The 16,163-nt window shown below is 38.0% G+C and overlaps 1 protein-coding gene across 1 annotated transcript; it reads left to right on the forward strand.

The window, feature by feature from the left end:
* Window positions 1–390: 390 nt before the first annotated feature.
* LOC129244995 (F-box/LRR-repeat protein 14) lies at window positions 391–5,588 on the forward strand. Its single transcript, XM_054882935.1, has one exon. It carries the CDS (start codon window positions 1,324–1,326, stop codon window positions 2,968–2,970), a length of 1,647 nt encoding a protein of 548 aa, XP_054738910.1. The 5' UTR covers window positions 391–1,323; the 3' UTR covers window positions 2,971–5,588.
* The last annotated feature ends 10,575 nt before the right edge of the window (window positions 5,589–16,163 follow it).

Consider the following 16,163-nt stretch of genomic DNA (forward strand, 5'->3'; position numbering starts at 1 on the left):
AAAAGTTTGTTTGCTGTTTATCTGAGAGCAACGCAAGCCATTCGTACAACACAAGTATACCCATGTATATGTGAGAAATTGAGTTGCATTTGCGAGAAAATTCAGCTATGTTTTTCTCGCGCGCACACACGCATTCACATGGTGTAAATGACTTTAGTGCGCTCTTTGCCAGTCGGCTCATTGCAGCCCAGCGCATAGCTGAATACCGCACAAATATTGAAGAGAGCCACGAGTTAGCACCACTTTGGCTTATGGTGCTCACACTCGCCACTCACGTTGGTGTGAGCATTATTACGTGAGTGAGGGCTGTGCAGCTGCTATATGTGTGAGTGAGTACGCATTGATACCAAAGGTTTTTCGGTTATAAACTAAACGCATAGCGTTGGCGAGTTTAGTTTGTGAAACATTGCTGTCTATTGCGGTTTAAATTATAAATTGTTGGTGAAATGTGTTGTGAATCTGAAAAGTGAAAAGAAAATACCGCAACACTTCACTGTTACTATTTAAATTCGTCGCACCGGTTGTTTGCCCTAACCATTTATTTGAAAGCAAATATGCAAATTAACTAAACAATCGCCTCGTGCCGTAAGAAATAGCACAATAATCAGCTAAATAACAAAACAAAAAAAATTATCTAAAAATGTTTTTCAATGTGAATTTCAAACTGTTGTGTATGATCTGCGTTAGTGCCGTATCTGTCTGTAATCAGTTGAAATCGCAAAAGAACAAAAGTAACAGCATAAACAGCAGCAGCAGTAGTTGTTAAGTAAATAAAGTGGGAAGTGAAAAAACGTCGACAAAAGATAAGTCGAAAGCGCCTCACATCGCGTCGCGTCGCGTTTTCTCAACCCGTATCAAATTGCGCTTTTAAGCGCATCGAGTCGCGCCAAGTGTGGCTTTAAATCGAGTTTATCAGCGAGTAGAAATAAATAGACAACAACAACAACAATCACTGTCCTTGCGTCTAAATTGAACCCCCTTGTGCGCAAGTTAAATCGAATTAACTCTCAATCGTGTTCGTATCGCGTCGTGTCGCGGCACACAACTGCGTTACTAAAAAGAGAACAAATACGTCACATTTCATACAGAATCAGAATCCAACAACAGAGCTGCTGAGTTGCTTGTATGTTGACATTCCGCTACTTAGATTCTAAGTAAAGCATTCAATTGGATTAAGTTGACCTTCAGAGGCAATTGTAGCAGCCAAGCAAATATCACAAAGCGTACCGCATTACGCTTCGTGTCCAATACACTTGTCCGTCACTTGTTCCTCCTACCTTCATTTCGCTGCATTTCATCACAGTACTTCCAACGTTAAACAGCATGGCGACAAATACCGAAATTCTACCCTTTCATCATCACACGACCATTTCCCTACAAACTGCCGCTGCACTCACCAGCTACCATGGCGGTGGTAGTGGTGGTGGTGGTGGCGGTAGCGGAGGCGGCGGCGGCAGCGTTGGCAATCACAACAACGGCCCACCCGCTGGTGCAGTACTTCCAACCGCTACTCAATTGGCCGCAGCCGCTTGGAATATGGAAGATTGCCTATACCAACAGACTGAACTTCCCGCCCTCACACAGCGCGCCCATCATTTGTTGCGTTTCACACCGTATGCGTTGCATCATCGCTCCCAACTGCAGACACTACCATCCGCGTTGTACCTCCAGCAGGCTGCGGCTGCTGCAGCTGCTGCGGCCGCACATGCGCAGCACCACCATCATCATCATCACCATCACCACCACCAACATCGACCCGCGTCGCCGGAGAGTCCGCCACCTATTGAGGGTACACATATTAGCAATCTCTTCCCCGAAATTCTCGAGATGATTTTCCAGAAGCTAACGGTACGCGATTTGGGTCGTGCCGCGCAAGTATGTGTAGCCTGGCGCGACGCCGCATACGCCAAGAGTGTATGGAAAGGTGTTGAGGCCAAGTTGCATCTAAAGCGTTCCAGTCCTAGTCTCTTCAATTCATTGGTGCGTCGAGGCATAAAAAAAGTGCAGATACTGTCGCTGCGGCGCTCACTTAAGGATCTCGTGCTCGGCGTGCCATCACTAGTCTCGCTTAATTTGAGCGGTTGCTTCAATGTGGCTGATCTGAATTTGGGTCATGCCTTCTCTGTGGATCTGCCGAATCTGAAAGTACTCGATTTGTCCCTGTGCAAACAGATTACCGATACGAGTTTGGGACGCATTGCGCAGCATCTGAAGAACTTGGAGACACTCGAACTCGGCGGTTGCTGCAACATTACGAATACCGGTCTGCTGCTCATCGCGTGGGGTCTGAAAAAACTGAAGCACTTAAATTTACGTTCCTGTTGGCACATCAGCGATCAGGGTATCGGACATTTGGCCGGCCTGAGCAAAGAGACCGCTGAGGGTAATCTAGAGTTGGAGTATCTGGGTTTGCAGGATTGCCAACGACTCAGCGACGAAGCGCTCGGTCATATAGCACAAGGTCTATCGTCACTAAAATCCATCAACCTGAGCTTTTGCGTCTCCGTCACGGACAGCGGCCTCAAGCACTTGGCACGTATGCCTAAACTTGAACAACTTAATCTACGTTCCTGCGACAACATCTCCGACATTGGCATGGCGTACCTCACCGAAGGGGGCAGTGGTATTACCTCACTCGACGTCAGTTTCTGCGACAAGATCAGCGATCAGGCGCTCACACACATCGCCCAGGGCCTCTATCGGCTCCGTTCGCTCAGTCTAAATCAGTGCCAAATTACCGATCAGGGTATGTTGAAGATCGCAAAGTCACTACAGGAACTAGAAAATCTTAATATTGGACAATGTAGTCGCATAACGGACAAGGGACTAGAAACACTCGCGCAAGATCTGGTAAATTTGAAGACGATTGATCTGTACGGTTGCACGCAATTATCCTCCAAGGGTATCGATGTGATTATGAAATTGCCGAAGTTGTTAAAACTGAATCTTGGACTGTGGCTCGTAAGATGATGCGTTCAACGCAGCAAACACAAACAATACGCAAATAGGGTTGCACGACATCGTCGACTGGAGGGTATTTCAAAAGTAGGATGGTATAACAATTTGGTTAATCGGAGAATTCACAGCGGTAACAAAGGGCGAGTAATAAAGAGTAAGATGAAGGAAGAGCGTGCGCTCTTCGGGCGGGTGTGTTTCCTCGACAGTCGATTCCACGTTGCCGGAACGAAGCGGATTTTAATCCGGCCAAGGTCTGTCACTTCAGCAGCATTCTCCAAAAATGTATGGGGAATGTTTATGAGCTTACAACAACAATAACAACAAGGCGGGTGCGTAATGCGAAGTTATTTCCGAAATTGACCACAACCAAATATCACTTTTAACCAAAAATGACGCTAATATATTTACGCAAGCGTTCAACTCTGGCGAGTTTTCTTTGCTGCATCCCACCTAACGGTCGCATAGGAAATAAACCTGCACGAAGAATGGGCCACGGAGCAAACGGCTGAGACCCTGAACCGAGAATTATGCAGCAAAGCAGCAATAAATAATTATACAAATACACACGAGTGCGCGCATACGAACGCATACAGACGCACACAGATAAATAGATTGTAAGGCGAACATGCAAACCGGCCGACAGCGAACAAATAAGCGCACGAGGCGCTACCGGACCGAAAGCAATGCAGATGGGATGTAGTGAGGAGGCGAAAAGGCAACTTTGCAGAAGGGTGAATAATATTTAAAAAATAAAATTCCTAAATAAGCTGAAAAAAATTACCACAAAAAAACAAACGTGTTGAAAATAACAAAAGAGAAAAACAAAAACAAGAAAGCCAACACAACAGACAAACTCAAGAGCAGCAGCCACAGCAACAGCAACAAAACTAAGGTACAACAACAATAAACGTGGCGGCAACGCATGCATGACTTTCGTTTCCCATAAACACGCCGTGTACTAAATTTAAAACAGCAATGAAGAAGCCAATAAAAAACGCAAATAGCAAAAAAAAACACAAAAAATTAAAAAAAAAAAAATAATAAATAAAAAAACGGATTAAACAGCAACGGCAACAAGAACATCAGCAGCTTCAGCTAAAACAGCAACAACAACAATTAACTTGTGCGCAGAGTCAGACACGCAATGCAGCGCAGTCAAACAGGCAGGCAGACAGCCAGATAGTCCACTGGTATTGGGACGGACAACAGACCAGCTGCATAACCAAGCAGCCAGTCAGACAAACAACCAAACCCATGGACACATGTGTGCCGAAGAGTGCCTAAGTATGCAAGTATGACGTATGTATGTGTGCATGTAGCTGCACTGGAATCATGACTACTACGGCCAAAGCGCGCATGCATGGTTGCCTTAATGGTTTGCGGACAGCCTGGCTGCTAGAGTGCCTGGTGGAGCGGTAGTGAGGCGTGGATCGGAAGGCTTAGTTGGCATGCCATGGCATGGCAGTCCTCCAACCAACCAACACGGCTTGACTTGGCTGCATGGATGGCTAACCACTTGCATTGGTTTGCGATGGCGGCTGACCGCCTTGGTTTCGTTTATTCTGAGCATTACGTACACGCCTATGTGCATATGTATGTATGTATGGGTGTATTGTATGTTTATTTGGGATGCATGCAGACGGTAAATATCGCGGCGGTGGTAGGGGTGGGATTGAGCAATGAGTTGAGGAAATGTAAAGATCTATGCGCACGACATAAAGCTTGTTGTTGCCTGATTACTGAAGGATGCAAGTGTGGATAAGAAAAAAATCCAGAGCAACAAAAAATACAAAACGCAGAAGAGAAGTTTATTAAAGTGTTTGAAGAAATTGATAAAAGTCGTTTGCATGCTGATCGTAGCTGCAAATGTTTAGGCGATATTAATACAACAACAACATGAAAGAAAATCAAGCCACGAAAGTCACGCTCGGTCGGTCAGCTGTTAAAGAGACAACAACAACATGCTTGCCAAAGCGAACGCAGCCATTAACAACAACGAGCAGCAACAATAGAAGGAAGTTTAACAACAAAAAAGAAGGAGAGCGACAAACCGCGAAAGTACACGAAACCAACTCGGCAAAAACGCGAAGGAAAGGCGCAATAACAACTTGCACTGAACAGTACCTATCACAGCAACAGAGGAGGGGCATTTAGTGGAGATTTGGAGCGACAACAGAAATCGAAACAACAGCGCAACACCGTCACAGTGGCAGCACAACAATAACAACATCAACACCAATAGCAGCAGCAATAATGGCGGAGGCGTCAGCGGCACCAACAACAAGAACAACAACCGTGAGTGCAGTGAAACGCAGCCGTGCAAGGCTCACTTTTCAGGCGTATTTAGCATACCCAGCTGAGGTTGAGCTTATTTCAGACGGCACCGAAACAAGGCGAAGTTTAAGGCATAGCAGCAACAGCATAAGCACTAAAAGCAACAATAACAACAGAAGAAGTAAATGCACGCGCGACCCTCACTGTTGGCGCAAAAAAAAAAAAATTAAGAAAAAATACAAAAATAAAGAAATGAATTAAAATAAACACACGCACACCTGCAAATCATTGGCAAGCAAGTACATACAATAAGAAACAAACTGAATAAATCGGCGGTAACAAAAAACAGAAAAAAATGCCAAAAACAACACTCTCGTAAAAACAAAAAGAACATAACAACAAAGCCACCACTAATAGTAGAAAAAAAAAATGATAACCAACCAGACTTCAAAAAACAAAAACACAAACAATGACGCGCCTCAGTTGCGCGCCTTGCCACCTTAGTCGTGTACACCATGCAACAAAATACATACCGACAACTAACATTTCAATTCACACACACACACATTCATACAATGCATGAACTCAGAAAAGATACTAGCAAGAACAACAACAAATTTAAATGATACAACAAAATGCTAAAATTAAAGCATTCAAAAAGTTGGCCGTACACGAGCGATTTTTTGTTGCCTTTTCCATTTTGTTTTTGCTCGAAAAAATTACTTACTTTCTGTGCATGTAGCTGAATTCGGTAATTTAATACACAAAGTTGCGCAAAAAACGCTGTAAAAATGAAATTAATTTTATTTTTGTTTAAATGCCAGAATACAAAATCTAACTTCCGACAGTTCTCATAAGAGTGAATAATAATATTATATTTTTACTAGCAAAAAAAAGTGAGCAAAAATAGTTTAAGTACATTTGTTTGTGGCCCCTCAATGTAATTCGAAACTCAAAATTGTTATGTGTGTATATGTACATATATGTATATGTATGTATATGTATATGTGCATGTACAGTAGCAGTTCAAGTCAATAGATCGGTTAGAGCAAATATAACAATTATTGGACTCCAGAATTAATTTAATTTTTTATTTTTTGTTTAATTAAAAGATTTTTTTGTAATTAAATGATTTCTTTTTTAACTAAAATATTTTTTTTTTCTTAAAAGATTTTTTTTAACTAAAAGATTTTTTTTAATTAAAAGATTTTGTTTTTAACATTTTTTACAATAATTAAAAGAGATTTTTTTTAACTTTTTTTGATTCATAGTTTTTTTTTAACTAAACGATTTTTTTTAATTAAAAGTTTTTTTTTGTAACTTTTTTTAATTAAAATATTTTTTTATTAAAAGATTTTGTTTTTAACTTTTTTAATTAAACGAATTTTTTTAATTTTTTTGTTTTTTAATTAAAATAAATAATTTTTTATTAAAATTTTTTTAAACTTTTTTTTATATTAACTTTTGTTTAATTAAAAGATTTTTTTTTAATTAAATGATTTCTTTTTTAACTAAAATATTTTTTTGTACTTAAAAGATTTGTTTTAATTAAAAGATTTTGCTTTTAATTAAAATATTTTGTTTTTTAACTTTTTTAATTAAAAGATTTTTTTTTAAATTTTTTTGATTAAAAGTTTTTGTTTTTAAGTTTTGTTTAATAAAAAGAATTTTTTTTTAATTTTTTGTTTTTAATTAGAAGCAATTTTTTAATTTTTTTTGAAGACTTTTTTTTAACTTTTTTTAATTGAAAGATATTTTTGAACTTTTTTTTATTAAAAGATTTTCTTTTAATTTTTTTTAATTAAAAGATTTTTTCTATTCTGTTTTAGATTTGCTCCAACTTTTTGATTACATTTCATTTAAGTAACCAATTTTAAAATCTGCTTTCGTAATGCTCTCAAAAATGATTTAATATTTTGTATCAGGTCACCCAGTATGAAATTTGTAAACAATGGGAATTATAAAAACTTCAACCATAATTTAAACACAGCTGTATTTAGCTCAGACTTAATGGTGAGCCTTATAGCCTATACAGAAGGTGGTGTTAATCGAGATTAACGACTTAATTTTAAATGATCTAAGGATTTAAATGTAACTAGCAACTTAATGCGGAATCATCTCCAGAGTTAGGCACAACTAATCGATATTAACGACTTAATTCGGAATTATGTCAGGAATCAAGGAATCAAGTGCAACTAATGCGACTTGACAACTCATAGTTCTCATAAAATAAGCGGATTATGGGAATTGGCAATATTGCCAAAAGATGACAGTCAATATCTATTGTGAAGGGAAAATAATGAAAATTTTAAAGAGTAGAACAAGAAAGACTGGATGCAATGCGTGTTTGCACTTACACATCCAAAATTTCATTATTTTTAATATTTCGGAGCAGTTTGAGAAATTGCAATTTAAGATTTTTTTGAATAAATAATTATTTTTTAGTATCAGGTATTATAGCTGCACATACCTGCATTTGTTGCCGGCGATCCATCGATTACTTGACAATTTTTCTCCTAAATTCAGTTTCTGTAATTTTAAAATTAGCTGTCTTGTTCGTGTTTGTGCACAAAGTTTGATAAAAATATTAAAATTTTAAATTGCAGAAGATAATAAAATTTCCAAAATTAATAGAAACATGCAAAAAAACAAAATCGGATCTTTAAACTATATAAAAAAAAGGAGTCATAAAATTGCAAAGCCAATATTTTAAGAAAATGCCTAACTATTCTAAAGACTTGGATTCCTACTGTATTAGCGTACACTTTACAAACAAATTGTAAAATATACCTTACGCTCAGAAAAACTTGTATGTATACGCCGAAAAGTTGTACGAAATTGCGCTCAACGAAAGTGTGAGCTAATAAAACAAAGCAACAAAGCTGTTGGGGGGAGGAAAAGAATTGATATTTGTATTTGTATGTTATGAGCAGTGAAGAAGAGAGCCTATTTATGATTAGGTTGATTAACTGATTTTGTTGTACTTGCAAATATTTTCGCACTTTGAAAATCGGTAGTTTTCTGCACTGTAAAAATATGAAACAAAAAACATTGTGACTAAAGAAATTTTATGTGAAAGTGTACAAGTAACTTAATCAGGCATTGTAGCGCATTATTTACTGTTTGCTTACACTTTTTTTTATTTTTTTTTTAACAGCGGCCATCCCTTTTTAATTTTAAGTCTAAGTGCATTTCTGCCATGCAAAAGCTTCTCATAAACAACCATCTGCCGTTCAGAGACGAATTTCTAAAAAAAAGGTCCTAAATGCTTAGCGCACACACCACAACAAACCGTTACTTGAACAGCATGTAGATGTTGTTTAGTGCTCCAGAACTGAAAGTTTTTTGTTTTTTATTTAACACTTCGCTGTGAGTGAACTACCCCTTCATGGTGAACATTGTACTGCTCAGTAGTTTCTGCAACGGTATGCAAGAGAAACAAGTCGAGCAACAACTGAGAGGGCGTTATTCAAAGTTCTCATATTTCTGGTATAGATGGAACAGTCTGTATATAGGCCTTTGGAAATAAAATGTCTGATAGGAGGGGAATATACGTCATATAATGGAAATTTTATTGAAATAGAAGGGTGTATTGCTGATTTTGTTTTAACTTGAAACATCTCGTGGCTTAGCTTGGCTCGCAAGCCAAATTTTTCTACTATTTTCGCTAAGAATTATTTCTTGTTACTTTAGGCTTTAGGTTTTGTTGTCCATTTCATTCGATATTATATATATATTAGATGAATGTATCGTATATATATAATATATTCCTTTTTTGTTGTTGTTGTAGCAGCAAAAACATGTCCCATGCAATTATGGGCTTATAGCCCATTGTGATGCCGCGTGGGGAACTTGCCCTTATCTCTCTCCTAAAACCTGTGTGTACTTTTAAAAAATCTTAGAATATCCCTGATTTCTTCAGAACTGAGATCTTCCAATTCATTAAAAAATTGTATACCTAAAGAGTTTTTCTAAAAAATACCTAAATATTACGAATGCGAGTACATTTTTGATGATTTTAAAATTAAAATATTTATAATTTTTATGGTTTTACAACAAGTGTTTGAACTGATTTAACAGTCGGTTAGAAATATAATAAACTTTGTCATAGTAACTTATTTGAAATTTTGCAAAATTCAAGAACTGAAATGGAAGTTTTCACAAATGGCCGACGCAGCGGAAACTTTCTGATGCATCTATGTTTTTTCGACATCTCTAGTTAGTACTGCCCTATTTGATCAATAAGGCATACGAAGAACAAGAAAACGATGTTCAATTTTTCTATGCTAAAATGCAAAAAAGAACTAAATAACGCACTAGTTCTCGAGGCCATCAGCTGCTATAGAGTTTAAAAAGCTTTGTTGAACATTAAGGGAACTGAATGTCATCGCTGTTGGTGTTGTAGCAGCATGAACACTCCCCATACATGTACGGGTAATGCTGCTGGAGAGTGAGTCATTGGTTAATGTAACATAGAACCAACGGTCGTGGTAACGGGATGCCATCGCTCTCAAGCTTCCTGAGACAGTGAGAGTGCTGGAACTCCATACCGTACATTCTCGACGTGTGGCTTTCACCGCTTTACTCAGCCATGGGATTTGTTTGCTGAATGAAGTGCTGAGTGCATGGTATGGAGCTCTAGTTTTAGTGTTACGATAAGACACGGCAGTCATTTCAATTCATTGCGAAAAATACAGAACGATTGTATGTGAAATTGCATGAAGTTTTTTTTATTCGAATTACTTTTTCTACCTTAGTTAGAAAAGTTTTTACCACGTGGCAAGTTTTGGTTAATGACTTAAGCATTTTCTTGCGCGCATTCGGTCACTGAACATCTTCAGTGTAATGTTGCTATTGTAGCAGCATAAACATTCCCCATACATGCACCGAAATACTGCTGGGGAGTGACAGTCCTTGGCGGATAAAAATCCGTTAACGTACAACGGACTGCCGTGGGAGCGTCTTCAGTGTAATATTTGTTTTCTCTTACATGAAATAGTTCAATGAGCGCTCGTAGTTGTACGTAAATTTTTATATTTTTTTAAGGCATTAACTTTCATCTTAGGCTGGTTTAGGTTGAACTTGGCTGATCCTGTAGAGCGCACAAAGACCAGAAATTGAACCATAGTAATACCAAATGTTTGTATGGGAAGTTTTAGAGCTTTATATTTTGTCTTTAGAAACTTTCTTCTTAATGTTTTTAGAAAAAAAAATCTTGCTGTAAATAAAAAAACCAGTTTCAAAGGTTACAAAAATATTTGCCAGCACATAAAAATATCAGCCAACTTTTCACCACCACAGTCAACGTAAAAAAAAATGTATGTAAACAAACGAAGCCATAAAAGACCTTTATTACTTAAATAAAATGAAAGCTTTTCAATAAAACTACGAATAAATTCGATAGTAACTGGTACTAAATAAAAACTAAGAATCACGTACACACATAAGTATGTATGTAAATGTATAATTTATTATATAACTGTAATCAATGACGATTTGAATGATACAAATAAATAAAAGAAAAACCAACAAAAAAAGCTGCAAGTCATAAAGTCGTTAGAAAAAACTTATTTTAGTCGAAAATGCAGTGCATATTTCCAATGTTTGCGTAATGTTCTGTTTCATTTAGTTTAAGTAATGAATTCCAAAATGCAAACAAAAACAAAAAACGAATATTTTTTGTCATACGAAACCAACAACAACACATTCAAGACATAAGCAAATTTAAAGAGCAAAAAAAAGAGAACACGAATTCTTTTCTATTGTGATATAAAAATTTATGAAAAAAAAAATTAATAAAGTTTAAACTTAAATAATTAGTTTTATTGAATAAGCTATGTATGTATGTAGTAAATCAACAAAATAACAACAAACAAAAGAACCAAGCACTTTAATTATTCAAAGAATGAGAAATGAAAATTACATGAAGAAAAGCTCTAGATTTCTAGTAAAAATCTTAAAATCTATTTTGTATGTATATTTCCCCCTATGAAATTTTGCTAAAACTAAATTAAAACATTTATTTTCGCATAATTGCTTATAACGCTTGTTTTAACACACACACACACACATACATTTGAAATATTTTACCTGATTTGAGTTGAAAATTATTTAGCAGCTTTCGATTCACCAATTACCCAGAGAGGGGAACCAACTACACTGTAAGGGGAACTTCGGCTGTCATGTCACTTCGGCTATTAGGCAGCAGAATTCTGCACGATCATTTCACGTGCATTCACACACACTCCTCCAATGAGTCGTTGTTTAGAAGGCAACGAAGTGGCATTGGTTGATTTTTGTTGCGTATATCACCAACACAAACTCATTTTAATTGTGAAAACATCCTAAGTTACATCAGCCCACCAGCTGATTCGATCAAATCCGCTCAGAGCCGAATAAGGGTCTGTTACAGAGCACACCTCCAAAAATCTACAGCACTACATTATAACCGCTTTGATGACAAACTGCTATGCAGTGGCATTGCTTTTCGAAGCCTCCCACCTGAAAGCATACAACAAAATGGTTTGATCGAAAGGCAGACGTGCTGTTCCTCACAACATGGCGCTCAAACTGTTGGTTAATTCTATTGCTTTTCAAAGCATTGCGTCAGAAGTTGCAAAATATAATGACAAAAAATATCTCTACTTATACAAGGTGGCGCAAAATTAATCAACTCAACCATCGAAATTAATATTCACCTGTTTTTATACTGCAGCTGTCAAGTTCTTCCTCTTCTTCTTAATTGGCGCGATAACCGCTTACGCGATTTTGGCCGAGTTTAACAAAGCGCGCCAGTCGTTTCTTTCTCATGCTAACCGGCGCCAATTGGGCACACCAAGTAAAGTCAAGTCCTTCTCCACCTGATCTTTTCAACGCAGAAGAGGCATTCCTCTTACTCTGCTACCACCAACTGGTACCGCATCGAATACTTTCAAAGCCGGAGTGTTTGTATCCATTCGAACGATATGACCCAGCCAACGTAGCCGCTGGATCTTTATTCGCTGCGCTATGTCTATGTCGTCGTAAAGCTCATCGTTTCCTCGCCTGCGATATTCGCCGTTGCCAACGTGCAAAGCTCCAAAAATCTTACGCAGAATCTTTCTCTCAAACACTCCCAGCGTCGCTTCATCGGATGTTGTCATCGTCCAAGCTTCAGCGCCATACGTTAGGACGGGCGTGGTGAGAGCCTTGTAGAGTGTTAATTTTGTTCGTCAAGAGAGGACTTTACTACTCATTTGCCTACTTAAGCTGTTAAGTTCACGAGAGTCAAATATGATTGACATTCCACGCCATTAGCAAAAAGTATAAACGTGCCGATAAGGTGACTGATTTTGCGCCACCTTCTACTTGGCTACATTAGCCCAAGCATATCGATTGTGGGTTAAGCGGCTATCAACAAAATCGCTTGCTCACCGCTAAATTGTTGTTGCTTTCTCTACAAATCTTGCACTTGGCATGCAGCGTAATTCTCTAGCGCGCAGCGAAGTGGTGAATCGAAAGCGGCATTAATTAACAACCGCTAAATTCAAGCAATAAAAAAAATGCAAAACAAAAACAAAGAAAAACTACGTAAATAAATAAGTAAATGAAATCGAAATAAAAGCACACTTTTGCCTTATTTTTAACTTAAAGGTTTTTGCAAAAAAAGAAAAAAAAAAACAACAAATAGCTACTAAGCTGTGTTTGTACCTTTATTTTAATTCATCGTTGAATTTTGTTTCTTCACCAACTGTTTTTTACGAGTATCTACATGTTTTATTTTAGCTCTGCGAATTGTCAGAAAGTACCACTGTAAGTTGTCTATTAATTCTATTCAAATTCGTTTGTATTTTTATGTATTCTTAGTTTTACCTATGTAAGTAGTCTTTGTTATAGTATAAAATTGTAAGTAAAATAAAGAAATTTAAACGAAATTATTTCGCATATCCAACAAAAAAGAATATTTGTATGCCATGGACGTAGAAATGGGCGCGGCAGTGCGTGTTTTGGCGATGAGTCCGAGTATGGGCACTCGAAATAATAAATCATAAAAATACAACTAAAAAATGATTAACTTACAAAAGAATACAACCAAATGGAAAAAAAAAAAAAAATAATATTAAATAAAATGTTATGTTTTTCTCTCTCTTATTCTCTGCAAAAGTTTTAGGTAAGTGGTGGGCACACAAGAAGTTGGTGGGTATAGTTGCAAGAGAGTCATCTGATTTAAGGTGAAATTTTTTTTGTCCGAACAAACTAGTAAGTACAGCACTAAGGCAACATTAAGTCCATTGTACTGCACGCGGATTCCCTTTCACCCTTCGCGGATTTTCCGAAGAAATCTGAGTAGATCTTGTGGTGCCAAGGAGCCAAGTTGGTCGCTTCCTAACACATCAGTGCCAAAGACCTCAAGCCTGATTCGAGCGAAGGCGGGGCAGACGCACAGAAAGTGGTCCGCCGCCTCATGCTCCTCAATGATCACCTCTATCTGTCATTATCTTTGATAAGCGACTAACTTATAAGCAACATTGTGAATATGTTAGGTTAAGCCTATTATCTAGACTAAACATAGTTAAATACTTATCCTCAAAGCACTGTTTGATACATACAAGTACATTATTAAGTATCATTAAATCTCGAATCTTATCTAAAATTGACTTCGGACTGGTTATATATGGACACTGCACTAAAACTCATCTAAAGCGCCTAGAAGCACCTTACCATGCTGCAGTCAGGAGAAGCATCAGAGCCTTCCCCACTTCCCCATAAACGTTACCTTAGCAGAAGCTGGACTTCCCACCATCTCGGAAAGGGTGGCCAACAATACAAGGAGAAGTATTTTGAAGATAATTCAATGTAGAAACAGACTTTTGTTTAAACACATCAACTCGAGTACTCAAAAATTAAACAGAAAGAGCCGGGAATCAACAATCTCCATCATTCTAAAAGAAGCCGAAAAACTGGTGGGTCGTTCCCAACTCGATGATATTGAACAATTTATCCAAACATTTAAAATATTCCACTAATACAAACGAATACAACCAGATTTTTCTCGAAACCATTTCCCCATTAAAGAAAGATTGGAAGATCATTTTTACCGACGGATCAAAAACCAACACCTGCACATCGTTTGCAGTGACAAACGCAGAAGGTGTTACCATCTATGCCGGAATTTGGCAAGATTCACTTCAATATTTACAGCGGAAGCAGCTGCGTTACTTGAAGCAGTAATCTTTGCCTCCCAGAAATGTAGCAAGCACTTAATTTGCACCGATAGCAAATCCTCAATCGAAGCTATCTTAAACCCCACAAATGACACCCCGATGATAACAAAAATCCGCAATATAATTTCAATACACACAGGTGCAATCAAAATTATGTGGATTCCTGGGCACTCTGGGATAAATGGTAACGAAAAAGCTGACAAGAGAGCGAAAGAGGCGAGTAAGAAACCTCTACACACATTTGACTATATCACTTGCAATGACATAAAGATACTAGCGAAAGAATTTGCCGCAGATAAATGGAACATTATCAGCATCCTTATAAAAACTTTAACCCCTTTGGGGGAAGAAATATCTACCCTCCATCTGCATTATGTCACCAAGCAAAAATCTTTACTCGACTGAGAATCGGTCAGACACTCATGACACATGCCCACTTGCTCAGCGGCTCACCGAAGTGTACATGCCCGTTTTTGTGGCTCCAACGAATTTACTACACTTCATCTGATAGATACTTGTCCTTCCCTACACAATATCAGAACATCCTTTTTCTCAAGCATCAAACCATCGGAACTCCTCAAACAGACAACGGTATGCAAGTTAAATAAGATTTGTGATTATGTATCTAGATGTAAGTTAAGGCTATAAGACACGCTGTCATTTTTATTATACTAATAGCCGAAGGCCGGTAGTAGCCAGTGCTTTAGCTCTTTAAGTGGAATAGTTATTTATAATTGTTACTCTTTTAATAAATAAATAATAGGTCTATGGATAAGTTCGTGCGGTTTTACAACAGATGGCGTAACTTGATTATTATTCCATCGATCCACATTTCCAAACATTCATTGGAGTATAAGTTTTTTATTTGAAGCGTAAACAACAATATTTTTACCACACTTGAAAATGTCGAATTTCGTGCCAAATAATGTGTTTTTGCGGGGAATTTTTTAATATGAAGAAAAAAGCAGCCGAAAGTCATCGTCTCTTGGTGGAAGTTTATGGTGAGCATGCTCTAGCTGAGCGAACGTGCCAGAAGTGGTTTGCACGCTTTAAAAGTGGTGATTTTGGCCGCGCCGCCAAAGTTCATGGATACCGAATTGGAGGAATTGCTCGATCAAGATCCGGCTCAAACGCAAGAAGAGGTTGCAAAAACTTTGGGAGTTGATCAATCAACCATTTCCAAACGTTTAAAAGCCATGGGAATGATCCGAAATTCAAATTTCGAAAAAAAAACCGCACGAACTTATTCATAGACCTATTAAATAAAAAAATTTTCTTCAAATCTACTCGACCTCCGAAGAAGAGGTGAACGCTTCCTAACACATCAACGCCAAAGACCTCAAGCGTGATTCGAGCGAAGGTCGGGCAGACGCACAAAAAGCGCTCCGGCGTCTCATCTTTCTCTCCACATGCGGGGCAGAGTGCACCGTCTGAGATGCCCACCTTTTCCATGTGCTTTACCCATAGAAAGTGGCCCGTCATCAGTTCAACCAGCCTCCTACAGTCCCCTCTGCTTAGTGACAGGAGGAACTGCGACAGTCGGTCGCACATGACAGATAACATCAGTTTTGCCCATCTGCAGCCTCTCTCAGCCTGCCAAGCTCGCTTGAGGGTTAGAGTAACTCGTTTACTAACCCTGGCTTTGATGGCTGCAGAAGGTTAAGGTTAAGAGAAGCCTTCTCTTTTTTTTCTTATTGATTTGCGCGATAATCGCTTTCGCGATTTTGG

Source organism: Anastrepha obliqua, chromosome 4 (genome assembly GCF_027943255.1).
Source record: "Anastrepha obliqua isolate idAnaObli1 chromosome 4, idAnaObli1_1.0, whole genome shotgun sequence".
Taxonomy (NCBI): Eukaryota; Metazoa; Arthropoda; class Insecta; order Diptera; family Tephritidae; genus Anastrepha; species Anastrepha obliqua.